The sequence below is a fragment of the Kogia breviceps genome, chromosome 7, assembly GCF_026419965.1.
Source record: "Kogia breviceps isolate mKogBre1 chromosome 7, mKogBre1 haplotype 1, whole genome shotgun sequence".
Classification (NCBI taxonomy): domain Eukaryota; kingdom Metazoa; phylum Chordata; class Mammalia; order Artiodactyla; family Physeteridae; genus Kogia; species Kogia breviceps.
Genome location: NC_081316.1, coordinates 37,524,683 through 37,545,566, shown reverse-complemented (window position 1 = coordinate 37,545,566; position 20,884 = coordinate 37,524,683). Strand labels below are relative to the sequence as shown.

General features: G+C 40.1%; 1 protein-coding gene across 3 annotated transcripts in view; it reads left to right on the top strand.

Annotated features, from left to right (window-relative positions):
* The window catches only part of ZDHHC13 (zinc finger DHHC-type palmitoyltransferase 13), a 52,460-nt gene extending 32,606 nt beyond the window's left edge, over positions 1–19,854 (top strand). For 2 of the 3 annotated variants that reach the window (XM_067038104.1, XM_067038107.1), the window contains 8 exons: positions 1,682–1,794; positions 6,313–6,431; positions 7,514–7,576; positions 8,277–8,370; positions 10,009–10,092; positions 14,078–14,235; positions 16,492–16,589; positions 19,235–19,854. In XM_067038104.1, the coding sequence (XP_066894205.1) occupies positions 1,682–1,794; positions 6,313–6,431; positions 7,514–7,576; positions 8,277–8,370; positions 10,009–10,092; positions 14,078–14,235; positions 16,492–16,589; positions 19,235–19,373 (868 nt within the window). In that variant the 3' untranslated portion in view covers positions 19,374–19,854. Of the gene's footprint in view, positions 1–1,681; positions 1,795–6,308; positions 6,432–7,513; positions 7,577–8,276; positions 8,371–10,008; positions 10,093–14,077; positions 14,236–16,491; positions 16,590–19,234 lie in introns of all 3 variants that reach the window. The other variant, XM_067038105.1, reaches the window with a different exon arrangement.
* The last annotated feature ends 1,030 nt before the right edge of the window (positions 19,855–20,884 follow it).

Below are 20,884 nucleotides of genomic sequence, written 5' to 3'. Positions count from 1 at the left end.
TCCATAAAAGAGAATCTGAAAGGAAGTGCTGTGTTGTTCTCTTCAGGGTGTGATTATGAGTATTTCTGTGTCCTTCTTTTGATTACCAGCATTTTGTAGAATAAGCATGAGTTGCTTTTGTTATAACAAAAAACAAAGCATTAGAGGAATTTTACCTCTTAATCACTCAAGAGCAGGACAGTAGGCTGGAAATGAATTTAAATGTTAAATAAAAGTTCAGATTTCTGAAAAATAGCAAAATGCCTAAAATTGTCTGTTATTCAGAAAACTTATAAGTTAGAGATATTCATTTATTTTCCACTAATTGGGTTGACTTGGTCTTCAGATAAATTTTAAGCCAAATTACAATCATCACTTTTTTCTTTTTTCCAGAAAGAAAGCAAAGGCTGGCAGTATCTACTCACCTAGGATAGGGGCATTTGAGATTTTGTTTTAATAGAAACTCACATTACAAAAATTTATATGGAAACTTTTGTTTGAGAGTTGAGGGCTTCATATGCTAGGCTTAGCATATGTACACTATTCAAATAGGAGACAAATTCATATGGCAACTGCTTTTGTTTCTCCCACTCTATAGAGTCCCAATTTCACGGAGGTAAACAGCTGTAAACTTCCACTATTATTAGGCTCCATGGGAGGTTGCTTATTGATCCAGGCTACTATGAGGTACCTGTTAGAAGTAGACAGTACTTCTAACAGTAGTAGCAGGCTGTTACAAACTAGGTAGTTCACTGCACCACTTAATTGGGTCAAACATATTTTGCTGTAAAATCTCAGACAAGCCATGCCATGGAGATTACATGGGCTCTATTTGGCCTATTCTGGCAGCATATTGGGGACCTGAGGCTTGGGATCTTTAGTTGTTGTCAAATATTATTTTATCATAATTGTGTTTATGATCTTGATAGCTTTTTAAAAACCCATTAATATCTGTCATCAACCTTTTTTTTTCTGGTATAAATTTTAAGGTAGATCCAGGTAAACTCTATTCAGGCACCGATTTACTATATTTAGTATTTATTGTAAAAGACAGATTTTTTTTCATTTGAAACGAGAATATTAAACGTTTGAGTAAGTTATATGTGGACTTCCAAGTTGCTTTTGACCCAAGCGAGATGGTTGGTGTTTGATGACTAGTGTCACTGTTAGCCTTTATGTGTCTTTTTACATCGAGGGTCTGCTTTGCAAGCTGTTTGTAGGATGAAAGTGCTCAAGGTTGTGTGCATCTGTATGTTTCAAAAATACACTGCTAGCCTCTAGAAGAAAGCTTGTTAAATGCGAAGGTGAATCTCCAAGGATTTCTATTTTTGCATTTTGGAGTATTTGAAAATAGGATATGCCAAAAAAGAAAGAAATACAATATGTTGCAATTGAAGTAAAAAAAGATTTGAAAGTATAAAGTTATTGGGAATGGAATAATGTATAAGTTAATTATGGGAACTAGAACATTCACTTTATGAGGTCCCAGTGCTTCAGTTTTCTCACATGTAAAATGGGGTGATGATGGTGTGTAACTCTGTTACCACATGGAAAGTGGCGCATAGCACTCAGTGAAAGCTGTTGTTGTTATGTGAGGGCATCATTATTATTACTATTATTACTTAAGGGGATTTAGAGCTAAAATTAATATGATTTGAGCTTATTTTCACTAATACCTATGTTTATCCTTTTTTTCTTTTAGGTTCTTAGTCGGGTATAAGAGTCTTATGTACTTACCAACAGTCTTTCTGCTGAGTTCTGTTTTTTGGATATTTGTGACTTGGTTCATCTTATTTGTTCCTGATATCCTTCCAGGTTACATTTAAGTGCATATCTCATTTTGCTTTTAAAAATTACTAATGCCATTGTTAGAAATTTAGCTACTAGAAGCGATCCAGGGAAAGTAAGTCAAATTCATATTCATTTAATGGTCCTGGTTGAAGATGTTTAATGTTGGAAATCTACTGAATTCTGGAAATGATCTCAGAGTACACTATGGAAACAGCAGGTGTCTAGTATTGATTACTCATAGGAAGGAAACAATATAATGAATTACTGTTTTATTTAGATCCATAAAAATTTGTTGTATTGCCTTGAGATTCTCTTCAAGGTCCGATGGTTCTTTTAACTTGGTCAGCAGTTATAGGTGATGAATAAATCTTCTGGGTACCAAGGTCTCCTGCACGGGAAGCATACTGGAGGAAATGTGTCCTCCTCAGCAATGGTCAGTGCAGTGTTATTATCCAAGGCAGTGATTTTCAGTACACAGTAAAAATAAATTTGCATTGCCACCCAAAACGTATATGAAAAAAAGTTTCAGAAAACAATAATCTGAATATGTGCTTTACTCTGATATTTTGTTGTTTTATCCTATTCTATTTCCTTTTTTATCAAATGCTGGTCATAGCCCATTTCTTTCTTTCATGACCTACTAATGGATGGCAGCCCGTAGCTTAAAAAAAAACTCATCTAAGGGATAGGTTTATCACTCGAGGAGCAGGGCCCAGGCCAAGTCTAGTCAGCTAGAAGTGGGGATAGGGGTTACTTCTTGGTTTATAGTTACTTATAGCTCCCATTGGGAAAGAGGCATTTTCTACAATTTTTGATGTTCCCACCTCTTTCCAGGTTCCTTTCTCCCCTTCGAAGGACCCTAGGAAGACATTAAAGTCTTGCTTTCCTTACAGTGTAAGAGAAGAAGGGGTATGGTAGATAGACATGTACCTTTAAGCGTATTCCTTTAGCTCTATGTTATTTCTCTTTCTGGTAATGACACACTTGAAAAGAAAGAATACTGTTTATGAGGGAGGTGCATACACTCAGGTCAAGAATATTTTTTCATAGGAATAAATGTAAAGTGAGAGAGGCATATCTCAGAGTGCATACATCTCCCTTCACTATATAGCATGTTTTTACTTTAAGGATGCTTTTTATTTCTGAGCATTATCTCTAATATTTTTCAGATTCCTTTAATCTAAATGAATGGCACAGCATACTATGGAGGGCATTTGACTTTTTTCAAAAGATTTTATTACATCTAACCTTTGTCTCATAATTATTGATTTGAGGGCAGCTTTTTAAGAACTAGCCTTACTACCACCACTTAATAAAGGCTTGGATGACATCATAATGTGACACAAAAATACTTTATCACTTGTAGAAGTCCCAAGGCTGGTAAATCCTATGGTAGTTGACATGGTACTGAAAGGGCTGGCTGATACTTTTATTTACCAACTTACATGCAGTGGAGTAAACACAGTTTAAAAATCGTGTTTCTTGATGAATTTTTAAAATGTGAGAAACTCGCACTATTTCAAATTTTGCACCTAAAATGTGGTAGTTTTTACATTGAATTATTTCAAATTTGCAACATTAGTATCAACAAACATGTTACTCCACTGTAGTTTGAAAACCTCAATTACAGAGGTATTTAGTTAGTATTCAGCTTAGTATTCAGTTGAGTTTACTGCTGTTCAGTATTTGTGAAGATGTCATTATATCAGAAGAACTGTTTTGATTTCCATAGCTGGACAGAATCTTAAGATGTTGGAGTTGACAGGAAGATATTTTACTCACACATACAGCACGAAGCCGTTTGATCTAAGCACCCATGTGAGGCCTCTGCTGGTGAGGGCAGGTTGGTCAGTAGGTGGCGCCATCAGATCAGTGTTTTTCAGGCTGAATGCTAAATGCTGTTTGAACTGCCTTGGGTGTGCGCTGAGGTGCTGCCCTGGAAAGACCCAGCCTGAGAGTGTAGACTAGCCGTGTTGCCAAGTGTGGATTGCATGGGGCTTCTAGCCGTGTTGCCAAGTGTGGATTGTATGGGGCTTCCACTCCCACAGCCGCCTGGCCCATCGTGGGAAGAGGGTCTGGGAAACTGTGGAAAGAGTACGGTCTTTGGAATCAGACAGAATGAATTGGAGTTTAGGCTTTTTTTTCTTACTAGTTATGTACCGTTGGGCAAATCATTTCACTGAGTCTCAGTTTTTCTGTAAATTGGGGATAACAGTACAAATTCATGGGGCAGCTGCAAGGATGACTACGCTAGGATGTCTGTAAAGTGCTGGCCATAGTCCCCATTCTGTAAAGAATACCTATTTTATTATTATTATTATTATTATTAATTGCTCTTATGAATAAACTCTGTGTGGAAGGCTACCTGTTGGGATTAATTTTAAGAGCAGCTCTAGGTTAGCTCCTCAGATGAACAGTTTCTTCTGGTGCCTTTTATGTGTTCAGCAAATAATGTGTTTATCTTTTACGAGGCAGGTTTGAGAGGAGAGAGGACCTAACTGATGAGTTTGGAAGTAAGATGAGGATTCAGGAAAGAGATGGCAAACCACTGAACGTTACATTTGTGATTCCGTCTCTAGCTGAGTTAAGTTTAAGAAGGATAAATATGTGAAGCCCTAATACTGGGTTTCAGAGGATCAACGTGTACAAGTACGCATTATTGTGGGAATGACATAGGTTCCGGTCAAGTGAAAAAGAACCAGGAGCTTTGACTAAAAACCCAGCATGGGTAGTGATGCAGCTTTCAAGGAAGCCAGTATATAAGGACAATGTGAATGTCCAAGGAAAAGACATCAGCAATCTCACTGTCTTCTGCCCTGGTCAGGACACACCTGAGATGTGTTCTTTTAAAAGAGAGCAGGAACAAAGCAGGAACATACCCAGGAGGGTATGTTATAGGAGGAATACTGTTGCTGCTTATCCTGGAGGTGTGAGCTCTGCCTTCCAATTTCAGGTGTTTGGAAGTCTGTCATTTGGAAGCCAGTGCACTGTATAGAATGAGCACTCAATAATTATTGAACAATTGGGGAAGCAGCTTCTATAGGGTCTATCTATAGGACACCTATAGTGTAGATCTACAGTGTAGAAATAAAGGGAGCTAAAGGATGAAAACCAGTTAGTCCAAGTTATAAAAAGGCAGATTTTAGAGCCACATTGAGAAACTTTTTAACTGCAAAAGAGTCACAAGCCAACTGGGGAGGCTGCGATGTCCACAAGCAACTATGATCTAAGGGCTAAGTGCTGTAGAATAAGCATTCTTAGGTTCAGGGAAGGGAGAGAATCCTTTCCCATAGGGAATCAGGAAAGACCTAAAGGGGGAAGGGGGACTTTAAGTTAGGTCTTGAAGGCAGTTAGGACTTGGACGTCCCAAAAATGTGGCTTTAGAAGTAGATGGGGTGAAGTGGGGAGCACTTGAGGGCAATGAACCACACAAAGCAAGGACATGGAAGCAAAAGGAATGTTTGGCTTTCATGTGAGGGAATGTAGTGCGATTCAGTTTACTTGGAAGGAGAAAATCCATTGATTCTCCTGGGATTGGTTTTGAAAGTTAAAGTCTAGAGTCTGCTTCTGCAGGTCTGGGGTGAGGTCTGGAATTCTGCCCTTGTAACAAGCTTCTGGGTAAAGCCATTGCTGTGGGACCCATGGACCACACTTTGAATAGCAAGCGTTCAGAATGTTATTTTATGGCCACCTTTTCCACTTTGAAGTTTAGCACAAGAACATCTTGGTAACACCTTGGAAGGCAGTTACAGTTACTATGTCAATATGGTGATTTAAATTGGGCAAGGAGAACTGGTTTACTACTGACATATTGGTTTATTATTGCATATTCATTTGTCTTTCCCTGGGGCAGAATTTTACTTTTTTATACAAAGAATTTGTACCATTTCAAAAACACATCAAAGTGGGTAATGTTTATCCTTGAAACACTTTATCTTAATTTATCCATAATATCTGCCTTTCCAAATAGTATCTGATTTGTAATCACTTTGCAAGGAGAGCAGTTTGTTTCTGAATTAACTCAGCCTAATACAGTTACAAGGATTAAGTTATGAAAACTTTCCAGTAGGAAATCCTTGCTAGCGTTAATTTAATATATAGGGAAATATTTTTAGTTGGCCTCTCTAAATTCAGTGTTTGTTTCTTTGACTAATTTTGTTAAAATGATCAGAAAATACTGTTTTAGATGTTCACAGGAGAGCCACAGTTACACCGTTTAGATATTAATTTATTTGGATCTGGAAGGTTTTTCAATTTTTAGGAGGTTCTTCACATATTATAACTATTCCTATCAATATTTTATATGAGTTTCAACTAATGAGAAGAGATTAATTATTAGCCAACTATGAGCAAATTCCTACAGGATTAGAGCATTGAATGGGGCCAGGTTTGAGGGTAGGGATATGTGTACGTAAGGGAAGGTGAGGCTAGAATGCAGAGAAAAGAGACTCTTAGGCACCAGTGATGAAATTTTCTTTCATCATAATTAGGCTGTTCTTACTGGAAGTCTGATATGTTCCTTAACTTTGCTTTAACATTTAGCAGGCACCACTTTCTATTTCATTTTCATTCTCAGCATAGTAGCCTTCCTCTACTTTTTCTACAAGACTTGGGCAACTGATCCAGGCTTCACTAAGGCTTCTGAAGAAGAAAGGAAGATGGTGAGCTTTCTCTGTAATGTTACTGATTTTTTTTAGGAGGGTATGGAAACTATAGAGGGTCACGAACATGTTGGTTTTCGTCGTGCCTATGTCTCTAGTGCCTGGGACCTAATAGATGCAGTGTAAATGTGGGATGATTAAAATCAACAAACAGATTTCTCCACTGTCATTTATTTATATGAAAGTTAATTTTTTTTTTTTTTTTTTTTTTTTTTTTTTGCGGTACGGGGGCCTCTCACTGTTGTGGCCGCTCCCATTGTGGAGCACAGGCTCTGGACGCGCAGGCTCAGCGGCCATGGCTCACGGGCCCAGCCGCTCCGCGGCATGTGGGATCTTCCCGGACTGGGGCACGAACCCACGTCCCCTGCATCGGCAGGCGGACTCTCAACCACTGCGCCACCGGGGAAGCCCTAAAAAATTTTTTTATTACAGTGATATCCCACTGGGATTTTTCAGATATAATTTCTGTCAGTAAATATGAGCGCCTACTTCTTTATAGTAATACTTAGATAGTGATCATACAGTTTAAATTCCCCCATTAAGTACATGGAGGGTATCTAGGCAGGGGTCAAGGAGAGTCCTTCTTACTGGCTGAGAAGATGCCCCTTCTCTTCCTCAGACATGAAATTGTCAGATGACATGATGTGTCTTCCATTGCTCGTGAATGTTTAGAAGTTGGGGAGACTGTTGTCTTCTTTGTTACCTAAAGCCAGTGTTCCTGAAAGACTGCCTTTGGTGCTTATAACCATCAGTTCTGATGTATAGGTGGTTTTTGTTCCTTTTTTATGAGTGTATAATGTGTGTATTTATTTTTCTCTAGCATATTATAACTGAGAAATCATTGCCGTTCATGGAGAAAAAGGGGGGTGTAATTTTTGTGCATTCTAATTTATTGGCTATGGTTGAAAATTCAGCCTTGAAAAGTCACATATTTCAAGCACAGAATGATATGGTGGCAAGTCTTCTAAGTTGCTTTTCTAGCTACCTCAGTTTGAAGAGAGAGCTGTGAGAATGGTATGTAACCATGCATCATCCATTTCCCAATAAAACGCAAACGTAAGGTCAAACTTGATGTCTTTCAGAATATCATCACCCTTGCAGAGACCGGCTGTCTGGATTTCAGAACATTTTGTACATCATGTCTTGTGAGTGAGTCTTTTCTTTATAATTTTTTTCCCATCGTAAAGCAAATTCTTGGTTACATTGCTCATGTAAGCATTTTTCAAATCTTCATGGTATATTTATACACCTTTCTTTTTACCAGGTGTAAAATTTGTTTTTTTTAATTTTGCATTACTGTCAGAACAGTCTTCTGCCTTGAACATGTGGGAGAATGATGTTTGTAATCTCTTGAAGTTGCCTGTGGTTAAGTCTCTTTGTGTGTTTTCTTTGCTTTTTCCTGCCATGAAGCATATGTTAGAACTAACTTGGAGTCAGAGGCTCATGATGACCTTAGAAACCACTTAGTGAAACCTTTGATTTAGCAACTGAAGATTCATAGCCTAAAGGGAGGAAGTAACTTTCCCTAAATTATTGGCAGAACCAGAAGTGTAACTCGGTTCCCTTTTTCTTACTCCAGGGCTCATTCTGCTGTGTGGTGCTGCCTCTTTTCCCCTTAGTCAGTGTCAGTAAGCTCTGGAATTCAAATCCCTTTTAGTGATGGCCTAATAAGACATGTGGAAGTAAATAGTAATAAGGCATTACAGAGCCTCTAAGTGAATTGATGATCGATTTAGGATTATTTGTGCCAATGTCATTATAATTTAGGAATAAGATTTTGCTTTTGATATGATACCACTTTGAGATTCTGATTTTTGCTTAGATCTCTCTTAATTGTCCACTTAGATAAGGAAGCCATTAAGGTCACTCCATTGCCATGTGTGCAACTCCTGTGTGGCTCGGTATGATCAACATTGCCTGTGGACTGGACGGTGCATCGGTGAGAGGGTCAAGTTTCCATTTACCATTTTGAAGTTCAGCTCTTTTTAGTTATGTGTGTGACTCAGAAAAAGTGGAAAGCATGTAAGGGGTCCATTCTTGCTTGTCAGAGCATCAGCTTTGTGGTCTAACACTTTTGGAACACTGACTCTTGATGTTTATAATAATAATTAATGCAATTTGTATAATATTTTAACATGTATAAAGTACCTTCATATATAGTATCCTATTTGAACATCAGAGATTGGTATTATTACCTCCATTTTAGAGTTGAAAAAATATTAAAGGTCAAATTATTTGCTTGAGGTCACTTTAGTAGTGTCAGTCTTCCACTCCAGATACCACGTCTTTTCCATATTTTGTGTCTTGTCTCTTTTATTCACCTTCTCTACTTGCCTCTAAGGCTCAGGTAGGTGCTAAAACCAGACATGGCAGGGGTCTGGGGATTGCCTTCCACCCAGGGAGTGTTCTGATCTGAAGCCCTGGGTTTCCTCCGAGCCCTCACAGTAAAAGCCAGGGCTTTATTATGAGGAACTTCAGAGGAACTATGGTCATGGGTCTTCAGGGGAGGCTGTGCATGTTTAATCTTGATGAACAAAAGGCTGCCTCAGCTCAGGCAGCTTTCCTCGGTGCATTTTGATGTTCTCCACTGTTCCTAGAGAACAGGAGAAGAGAGACTTCCTGGGCTTCCAGGCTTTGTGCATCCCATCCCACCACAGAGACGAGATGAGGGGCATTATAACCGGCAGCTTTGAATGTCAGTGGGAAAACAATAGTGTGAGCCCCCATGTCTTTATCGCACTGCGTTTACGTGGTGTTCTCACGTATGTCATCCTGTTTGGTTGCCACAGGCCTGTGAAGTAGACAGAAGAGGTATTTTCCCCATATTAAAAGTAAGAGCACTGAGTCAGAGAAGTTAAAGGATGTCCCTATGGTCACACCGCTTGCCATTCGTAAGTCTGGGCCTCCTGGTTCCAGCGGGCATTGCTCCTGCCGGGCTCCGCTACCTCAGCAGGAGGTGGGAATGAGACGGTGGCTAAGGAGCTTTTGTGTCATTAGCATCAAAGTGGTGCCATCTCCAGCATCATGGGGGCAGCACATGCAGCAGCGGGGCTTGCTTGCCTGGCCCCCTCACCCCTTCTTTGCTTCTGTAGGCCTTTCTCAGGCCGCAGGTTGCCCCTCTTTTGCTATGTCAGTCTCCTGAAATATATCTGTTGCCCCTCAGATTTGTTTTCTCTGTTCCCCTGATTAAGTCAGTACTTAATGTCCAGAAGTTGTACTTATATAAACTTATTACACGGAGGGAAGGAAGAGACAGGGTATGACTTGCCCCAAATCCTGCCTCCTCCCCTCCCTCCAATGCTGTATAGGCCGTCCTAGAGCTGTATTTGTTCTATCCAAAAAAGAAGTGATCTTCTTTTAGGTAAGTAATGAATAAATATTAGTTTAGTTAACATGGACAATTGAACATGACATATTAGAGCTGTCTGGTTTGGGTTTAATGGTATTTAAAAGCAAAACAACAGCTTATTTCTTTTTTACTTTGGTGAAGGCTTTTGACAGGGAAGTGGTTTAATAAGGTCTTGATCTGGAAAATCATTGGAAGAAGGTATTAAACATGTTTTTCTTTTTGATACAGGTTTTGGCAACCATCATTATTACATATTCTTCTTATTTTTCCTTTCCATTGTGTGTGACTGGATTATATATGAATCTTTCATCTGTAAGTATAAATTTTTCTTATAGCAAACTTATGCACCCACACTCACATATACGTTTTCTTGTAAACTCTTGTATCTCACATTCCGGCTGGATGACTATAAACCATACCCTAATAAAAATGAAACAAATGTCTCTAAGACGCTCTCAGCATTGGGAAGCTGTAAGAAGTGCTAGAAGAGGTTAGTTGTCAGTAGTTTGGAAGAGATTCTACTCTAAAGTGACCTTGATAAATTTGAGAAGTGGTCAGAAATAGAGATTCATTTAAGGTAAGTGCAGATTTATCTCCCAGTGAAATGAGTAAAAATCAGGTGTTCAAGTACAAAGCAAGGGAAGTGATAAGTAAATAAACTAGGGGAAAAAAACGATTGGTGCTAGAGAGGTTGTGGGAGGGAGGTGAAGTTGGTTACAGTAATTAAGGAACAAAACTCTGAAAGCTCATGCCATTTGACAGATGTCAAGTCACAACTTAGAACTGATGGGAAAACAGTAACAATGATCGAAAGGTCGGAAATAATAACTTGGAAGAAAACATTAGCTCACTTATTCTGCATCCCTGAGAAAGGCAAATAACTTTTCAACAGCAGTGCAGAAGGGCATTGAGGGAGTCTCATGTAGGGAGTGACGTTGAGCTGGTCCAAAATGAGCGACTAAGAACAGCGTTTAAATTGAAGCAGGGAGGATTTGGGTTAGCTCTTAAGAATTGCATGACTATGCTTTTCAGACCTTGGAATAGGTTTACCTAACCAGAAACACTTATTGTGCTTGTAGTTTATTTTGACTTTATTTGTTTAACTGTTTATTATTCATTTATTCTGAAGGTTTTAGGAGAATTTGGATCTAGAGGCAGACGCTTTGCTACTGATCTGTTTCCATCCACCCTCCTGTTATATTCATGCTTAAGTCTTAGATTTTGCCAGTAGAATACTAGTTTGTTGCTTGAGCTAAAATCTGAAATGATTTAGTAAGACGTGGAAAGTTGGGCCTCTCACTGTTGTGGCCTCTCCCGTTGCGGAGCACAGGCTCCGGACGCGCAGGCTCAGCGACCATGGCTCACGGGCCCAGCCCGCTCCGCAGCATGTGGGATCTTCCCGGACCGGGGCACGAACCCATGTCCCCTGCATCGGCAGGCGGACTCTCAACCACTGCGCCACCAGGGAAGCCCGGAAAGTCTTTTCCTACATCTTTTCTTTTCCGCTTTTAGCATCCCAAGTCCCACCGCACCTTACACTCCCCACCCCACTCACCCACTGGCTTTCTCTAGTTTAAATTTTGCTTAGTTTTTGAAAGACAGTTCCTCCTGTGCTGTCCCCAGCCTCCCAGATCTCTTCTCCAGAAACATCCAGTATTACAAGTTTTGTTTTGTTTAGGGTTTCATTTTTAGAGATTGTTAATTAAAATCTACGAAATGATCTATTTTTAGCCCTGCCGTAGGCATGGAGGGGACCTCAGTTACCTTGTCAGCCCTTCTCCCTACCAGACACTTTTGGTGTCTCTGATCACTAGGGAATGCTTTTGTAGCTCAGTGTAACTGCCACCATCTCAAATGGACCTAAGTCAGAAGGTTGTGATCCCTGATCTCAGTTCTTGTCAAAGACCATCAGAATTCCTAAGCATTGAAATTTTAAAACCTCTTAGATTATGTGCTGTGGTGTAAGAAATAAAAGATTTTTTGGACAGTGCTTCTTTCTGTCGAAAGAGCTGCCTTTTTAAGGCCTGACAATAAAGCATACTCCTGGAAAACCTTTTTAAGCTGGCCCATGGACCAACTTGTCCCTTGGACTTGATCCTCGGGGAGAGGAGCCGGATGTTACACCACTCTTGTCTCTCCCCATTCTCTCTCTTCACTAAAAATAGTCATCTTTCTGTGGTGGCTATGTCCAGCATACAACTGTATTGATAAGGACAGAAGTAATTTTCCATCATATTCATTCTTTCCAAGTTGCTTCCTTATTACATGTGTTTGGTTCTTCCCTCCTCTTTGTCTTTATTCTCTGGCTCTGAACCAATTTTTGTATCACGTTTTTTGTTTCTTAGGAACAATCCCACCTTACATTTACTAACAGCTGTATAGACTAGCTGAACGTGTTTTGTTACTTTTATCCCATTTATATTCTGACAGTATTTCTTTACACCGAATGCACGCATCCTGTCATTTATCGTTATTTCACAGACAGCAAAAACGAACTTCTGCTCTATTTTTCTAATGAGGCCTCATTGTCCTCCCACCTTCTTTGTTTATCATTAACGCTCCTGGTGCCAGAACGCTGCTGTGCACCCTCATCCTCCTCATGGGATCCGGTTCCCGCTGCTCTGACTCTGTGCAGCCTCCATGCATTTCCCCTTTTGTGAGGTCTGTTTTCAGGGTGGACAGTAAGTCACTCAAAGTGTCAGCATCCTGCAAGTTACAGGGAGAAAGATTTTAGATCATTGTTAGAAAGAACATTGTAACTGTCAGAGTTGTTTGAAGATGAAAAGGGTTGACCTGGAGCAATACGCGTTCCCTGTCATTAGCCAGTTGACCACCTGATAAGAATATATTATTAGTACATATTAAAGTGTCATATCGAGTAACATAATGTATGTGGCCATTTGCAGCCATATCTTTGATAAATCTGAAATCAGTCATTTGAAAATTTCCGTTCAAAGCCATGCTGTGTTATCAAAAAAATTTCCAGAAGGGAGCAGTAGAAATCCATAAGCTGAAAGAAAGTAGATACTCTTTCCCACTCAGCAGCTGTTTCCTCTGCCTGCTGTTGGAAATTATATATTTTTCTTGTTATATCAGGTACATGGAATGCATCTTTCTTTGCAGTCCTAATGAGAAGCTCTAAAGAAAGTGTAATTTACCTTAAGGTTTTTACCTTGATTGTTACTTTATGATGATTGCCCTTAGAATTCTTCTGGCATATATTCATGAAAGATGGTTGAAAATCAAATGAGACTCAAAAAGGAAAAATGGACAGACAGTTGATAGTTAAGTCATGGACTCATTTTCTTCCTGTCCCAGGAGCTCTTAAGTGCTGCTTTGGGAAAATGTCTGAAATTACTTATCAAATTGTCAGAGGCATTTATGAAACCTCAAGGTGCAAATCTACACAATTCTTATTTCCTTGTCCTTTATGAATGCTCATGATGCCTGTTTAAAGTCATTGGTTTTACATAACCTTGAAGATCTGTTCCCTTGTTTCTGCTGCTTCCTACTTGTGTTCTTACTGCTGCTCTTGGCTGTGTGGGCTAGGGGGTCAATATCATGAAGACCAGAGTGAAGGCCTCACTTTTGATTGGCATGTAAATAGATGTTCCTGGGGAAAAACTGAGCTGCGACCACATGAATCTTGTTCTCTGTTCTTTTCCTAGGGGTGTCTGACTCATGAGTTCTCTCACCTGGCTTTTCTCCCCCCTGCAGGATTAATGACGGTCCCAGTGCAGAAGTACACCCAGTAACTGCATGCTGTAGGCTGTGGTCCAGTGGTATCTAGGTGCTTATAGGATTTCTTATGCCCACAGGAATGGCCTGTTGATCTGAACCCTTAATAAGAGTTTATATTCTGTTCTGTAATAGACCCTTATCTTGCTGTAACATGGGTAAGATAGAGAATTTTCTAGGACAAATATTTATTAAATATGTAATCCTTCTCAGTTATCAAGTCCTTGAACAATTAACTTCTGGCCAGTGTATTTTATGCTGAATATGCTAATTTTAGTGATGATTTTATAGACCTTTTTTGCTTTTATTCCCTCCCTGCCAACTACCAATGCAGTATTATCATAGCCTTAACAGTGAGGTATCTTTTTTTTTTTTTTAATCTTTGTTGAGCTGGCATTTATTTGGAAGATAAAATCTTAAAGTTGAGTTCTGATCTGTGCCATCATGTCTTACTTTCTCTTCTCCCTAAACAGAACTGCAGTGATTTTTATCTTCTTGAGGAATGATCACTAGTTTGTTGCCTTTTTAAATAATGGGTTCCTTTTTTGTGAATTCACAGATTGGTCAAATCATTGTGTCACAACATTCAAAGCAGATGGACTGTGGACCTACCTCAATCAGATTGTGGCCTGTTCCCCTTGGGTCGTATATATCTTCACGTTAGCAAGTTTCCATTTCTCATGGTCAACATTTTTATTACTAAATCAGCTCTTTCAGGTATTTATCTTCTTATAATGCCTTTGAGTAAAATTTCCAATACCCCATAGTGAGATAGAAAGACTTGAATTTCAAATCAGAGGACTTAGATTTGAGTTCCACTTCTGTCCCTTACTCTGTGGGTCTGGGCATGTCCTTTGACTCCTGAATTTCAGTTTCCTTGTCTGTAAAACGGGGATAATAATGCCTGTCTACTCTCACAGGATGGTTTAAAGGTTAGTGTAGCCCTAGGATTTATCTAACCTGACCTCTTTTACAGATAGAGGTACAGAGAGGTGAATTGAATTGCTCAAGGTCAGCCAGTGAGTGGCAAAAATCAGAACTGGAAACTTAGGTCTTCTGACAGTTCGTTTCAGGGGTTTTTTCCATCATATAATTAAATTATATGGTGTATGAAAGCATGGTATAAACTGCAAAGCACTGTGCAAATGTGAGATGATTATGTTCCCTCACTTTTCCCAGCCCTGTTCATTTATCCTTATTATTATGCAGTACTTAAGTGGATGGAAGTGGGGAAGAAATGAAAGATGCATCACTAATCAACAGACATGGTAATTACACTTGCAGAGTAGGTCATGACCATTAGAAAGCTCATGCTCCAGGGCAGTAGCCACCACCTTCAGCTTTCTGTGAAGCTTCTGTCCCCTCCCTGCCGCCTGCCTTCCTTTATGAGCGTAACCTAATTCTCATTGTTGCTATGGCCTGCCCCCATGGAATGGACAGCCATGATCAGTCTCAGCCAATTATTGCCAGACCTCAGATAATTAGAGCATTACTCAACAAAAGCAAGATGTATTCCATTTTTATGGGACAATAACCAATTCTGCAATAATAAGAAAAAGGGGGAAAAAATGCTAAGGAAAGGAATTAAGTTAATAATACTGACTGAACTGAGGTTTCTGAACACTCGTCCTAATCTCCTATCTGACATCTACAGACTCAGGCAGTAAGAATGGATATTAGCATCAATGATTATTAATGTTATAATCATTTATAATACCTAATATTTATATATGCTTTACGTATTCCAAAGCACTTTCCTGTCAGTGGCCTCACAGACATTTGAGATGGAGTGTGTGCCAAAGCCGTGTTTCCATTTTGTGGATGAGAAAACTAAACCTGAGAGATGTTGAGCACCTTGCTTACTATGGCCATAGGGCCCAGTCAGAGGTGGAGTTAGAAGCAGAACCTAAGATTTGGGACATCAGTTTTAATTCTCTTTCTTCTTTCCTGGACTCTTAGAATAAGTACATTTGAGGCTATAATATCTTTACTTTTTAAAAGAAAGTTTGTTTATACTCTCTAAGGCAGGAAAGTGGACTCAAAGTTTTGGATAGTTTTCAAAAACAGGAATTCAGAGTAAAGTTGTTTTCTTAATAAAACAATCCACTTATTTAAAGCCTTTCGTTTCCTGAGTGCTCAGGTGAGCCATGGTTTTGACCATAGGGAGTCAAACTGTGCCTACAGACGGCTGGCAAGGACCATGGGCTTTATTCTCACACTGACTGAGATGTCCACCCCAGTTCTGCCACTTTCTAAGCTGTGTGGCCTTGGACCAGTTACTTCATCTCTGTCAACCTCTGCACTGGATCATTTTAAATATCTTATCGCAAATCCCTAGAGAATCCGATGAGGATGCTGTGATAATCTCTGTCTTACAGATAAGGAACTTGATGTTTGAATTATTTTGAGGATTAGTTGTGATATCTCAGTGAATAATATTGGTTTTAATGATTTGAGAGTTTTTGGAGTTACCTTAATTCTTACCCTTCCCCAAATTTATGGATTTAAATGTTCTTCACTTCAGATTAACTTTTTTATTTGGCCCTTTTCAAAGAGATACTAAGAAGCGTATAGAGGTTGAGATAATTGCATGAATACTGACCTTATGTTGTTGGATTCACCTGGAAGTTGAATGCTGAATGTGTTGAGAATCTAAACATGGCCGTAAGCCACAGCTTGAATTACTAAAACAATCATTTCACGACTCGGAGTCAATGCACTCTGCTTTCTTGAAGGTTAATAAAAGTCAGACAATCAAAAATAATAACAAAATGCCCAGCTACTAGATTTACATAGGAGTGTTGTTTAGAGCTGCTCTGTCCTTGCCCTCACCGTGATCATTGGTTAGCAGTCCAGGTGATGTTGTCTTTGGGGGAGAACTGAATGTTTGCCAGTGTCCTGTGATGCGTTGCTAAGAGTGATGAGCCTCGATGCGGTGGTGTTTTTCATGTACCTTCCCACCTTCATTTTCAGATTGCTTTTCTGGGCCTGACCTCTCATGAGAGAACCAGCCTGCTGAAGCAGAGCAGGCACATGAAACAGACATTGTCCCTCAGGAGGACCCCATACAAGTAAGTGAGACCTATTCTGCCCACTGAGCCGGTAGAAGGTGCTGCCATCCTCTAACTGGTTGACCGAGTTGAGAACCTCTTCTTTCTTGGGAGCCTCAGTGACAGGAGATGAGTGGTAAGGTCATGAACCCCAAGGTGGTAAGATTTAGTCTTTTGGACTCAGTACAGACAGTAAGTGACTTTGAAGTTTTGCCAAGATGGGAGATCTCTTCAGTCAAGCCACATGGTCACAAGGTTGCATATTGCTGGAATGAAGTCAGCATGAGATAACTAAGCACTTGGCTGAGAAAGCCAGCCACAAGGCTGTCTGTAGAAAGCGTTAGATTGTGAGCTTTGCCAGGATTTTCAACCTGGCTTTTTATCACCAGTAATTCTTTTAGCCTGATGTTTAAAGTGCCCACCTGTGTCAGGGAAAAGTTACTTTTTCAAGGTTTGGGATATGTTTTCCCCAGAGCACTGGTTGTGTAAAACCTGTCCTCAGCTGAAAATGAGAGTGTTTGTAGGATGGCCGTCATCTTATGAGATGAGAGATCAGGGTTTGAAGCTTATCTTCCTGTCAGATATGTCAGGGTCTTGGAGGCTGGGAGCACTGCAGAGGTGACCCAGGGCCCTCTACGGATTTGACCGCTCACTGCATATCTCATGAGCAGTCTATTTTAAAGCATACTTGTGGTACAAGATGAAACTGTTAGGCTGGACAAGGAAATCAGAGCCTGGGATATGACTATGATGTGTGTTTAGAGGAGAGAAATTGACTTAATTGGGAAGAGACGGCCAAAGTGATGGAATGTAGAGAGTCGTGTTAAGCTTGTGATGATTGTTTCAGACTGGCAGTGATAATAAAATCCCTTTCTCGCTGACTTAACCAGAGGAATAAATACTTACTCCACCCAAGTACGGACCTCTTTGTGATAGAGGTGGAATTTTAAGCTGAGCCTTAAAAGGTGTGGGGTGGGGAGCAGGAAGGAAGGGCATCCCGAGCCCTGGAGAAGTGTCTGAATAAAGGGCCAGAGGTGAGAGAGTTGGGGCGTTTTGGAGAATTGCTAAGATGTGGCAGCATTACTGGAGGAACTAAAGGTAAAGCCTTGGAGCCACTTTGAATCTAGCTTCCAAAGATTTGTCTTATTGTCTTCCCCTAAGTTACTTTTACTCACTAGCCAGCTCTTGAACTGGGTCCTGTCGGTCCCCAGCATGCCTCCCGGCTTCCACCCCAACAGTTCCGTGTGGGCAGCCCCCTGCCTGGGAAGCTGCCTTCTTAGCAGCCTTGGAAATTTCTTGCCCACTCTCAGTAACCAGCAGCAGTGGCACACGCATCCTCACACACAGATGTGTTCCGATGTGTTTAAGACGTTGGGTTAGGCACTTGAAAGATGGGGCGTATGCCTAAAAATGAATATTCATGATAACTGGAACAGACAGTAGCATTCAGGAATTTAATGGAGGAAAAAATGATGCTGAAGATATGTAGTCAGGAAGGCTCCAAAGTGGAAGTGGGCCTTGACCTAGGCCTTGAGAACTGGTAGGGCTTAAAAGGATAAGGGTGTTACCTGATGGAAGAGTAGGGGAGTGTGGGTTCCAGGGTAGAAGAATGGCCCATGCAGTTGTGATCATGGGATAAATAAAGCGAGAGTAGCTATAAACAAAAGATGAGTTTGGAGCATCAATACCCTAGGAGTCCTGGGCTTTATTGTATAGGGCTGTGAGTACAAAGATGAGGGATTTGGCTTTGAGCCTCTGGGCAGAGGAATGTCGTTTGGCCTGGGAGGTTAGGGGCTATGAATATATCAGGTGTTTGGAGGACCAGTCTCCAGTATGTAGGATGAATTAGAAGGAATTGAGACAGAGACACCATTTAGAGTTTCTTGGAATTCAAAGAATCCCATCTTGTTTGGGTTTTTGTGTGTTTTGTTTTCTAAAATTATTATTTATTTATTTATTTTTATTTTTGGCTGTGTTGGGTCTTCGTTGCTGCTGCGCATGGGCTTTCTGTAGTTGCGGCGAGCAGGGCCTACTCTTCGTTGCGGTGCGCGGGCTTCTCATTGCGGTGACTTCTCTTGTTGCGGAGCACGGGCTCTAGGTGTGTGGGCTTCAGTAGTTGTGGCACGTGGGGTCAATAGTTGTGGCTCACGGTCTCTAGAGCACAGGCTCAGTAGTCGTGGCGCACGGGCTTAGCTGCTCCGCGGCATGTAGGATCTTCCCAGACCAGGGCTCGAACCCATGTCCCCTGCCTTGGCAGGCGGATTCTTAACAACTGCGCCACCAGGTAAGTCCCTCCCATCTTGTTGATCATAGTTTTTCTGGCCTGTCTGGCCTCTGAGATAGTCCAAGTCTGAATTAGAGCAGTGGGAATGGAAAGAAAGAAACTTAATGGTGGCAGTGACTGTTCTAGTGAGTGGGGACCCAAAATGAATTTGAGTTGCTGGGCACAAGCCAGGGAATCTCAAAATAGGGATTCAGGTCCAGAAGTGGGACTGGGCTTCAGTTTTAAGGGCCATAAATTCAAGAACTGTTTGATTCACCTCTGGATTCCTGCAGGATCTTGGAAGGATGTATACTGTAAATTCTCAGTGAATGTTTATGGTTTGAATGAATGTTTGTCAAATGCTAACAGGAAATGTAGTAAGATGTGTTCTCTTTCTTGGCAGCCTTGGGTTCATACAGAACCTCGCGGATTTCTTTCAGTGTGGCTGCTTTGGCTTGGTCAAGCCCTGTGCAGTAGACTGGACATCACAGTACACCATGGTCTTTCACCCAGCTAAGGAGAAAGTTCTTCGCTCAGTGTGAAGAAAAGCAACCCACAATTCTCACTCTGATTTGTTTGTATTTATGTTGATGCCCTGTGGTCTGCAAGTGAAGTGAAGATTTAGAGTTCACCTAAGCCCAAAGGAAAACACAGGTGGTTTTTAAAGCATTTGGTAAAAACAGAAGTTCTCGAGAAAGGCTTACACTTTTTCAGACTTAGTAAGATGGACTGTTTCTGAACAATCTTGGCAGACATCTAAAAAAAAAAAAAACTTTTATATTTTTCACAAATGCAAGTTCCTTTTTTGTTGTTGTTTTTTTGCAGATAGTATTCACCAATTATGGAGAAAATGTGGTATTTTCAGATACTTTTATTGGCTGTTTCAAAATAGTATTATTCTTTAAACTTGTAATTTTTGATAAATTATTTGTCTTTGTTTTCTCTATAAATATGTAAAAAAATTTAAATAGATGTACCTGTTTTGCTTTCACACTTAATAAAAATTTTTTTTTGTAGTTTTGACTTAGTTTCTGACACTTGACACTTCTTGAATCTTAAATTGAGAAAAGGTTTGTATAGGATGTGAAGAAAAATTCCCAAATTCCAGGAATGAGTTGAGATCACTGTTAATAGCAATAGCAAGATTTAATTTTGTTTTCCATTTTGCTTAGAAAATTGAACAGGAAATCTTAAAGATTAATTACAATTTTTACTTAGTACTCTTAAAATATTAGACTGGTGTGATTGTAATTGCTCATTTTCTTTGTTCTGGAAGAAATGCTAATTCAACTTGAACTCTTGGTATTGTGTGTGTGTGTGTATATATATATATATATCTCAATATGCCCCTGGACATGCATGGCACCTTCCCACTGAAAACCCTTCCTTAGGTTCCCATTGCTCTTGGGGTAAAAGCTAAAATTCTTATCATGTCCAACTGGCCCAGAATGATAGAGCCTTATTTTGTTTACCATCTTGCTTTGGACCACAGTTTATACTCTAATGGCATAGACCTTTCAGTTCCTCAAAGACCTGTTCTCCTTTTTTTCTACAGAGGCTTTGAGATAAGGAAACTAAAGCCTAAAGAAGTTTGTATTTTCTTCAAGGTCAAATGGATACCAAGTGGGCTACCCACTCTGAGGTCCCAGCCTCCTAGAATACCACCTGACACGTATGTGTTCAATAAATATTTGAATGAATTTGTTGAATGAATGAAGGTTTTTAAAGCAGGACATGATGTGATCAGAATTGTGGCTTGAAGGCTGATTCTCATTTAAGGGACAGAAGGACTTTTTCTCTCTCCCTTCCTTTCCCACCAACACCCACCAAGTAAATATTCTCAAATTGTGGTCCATAGACCAGTTAGATCAGAATCACAGGGACAGGGCAGGGGCCTGGGGCTCACTTGTTTAAAATTCAAATTCCCAGAGCCACTGTATTCCAGCACACCTAATTGATATGTAACGTGGAAAGCACATTTCATTCATTTTTAAATTATTCCACAAATATTTATGGAGCGTCATGCTAGGTGTTGCAGGCCATAAAGCATTTA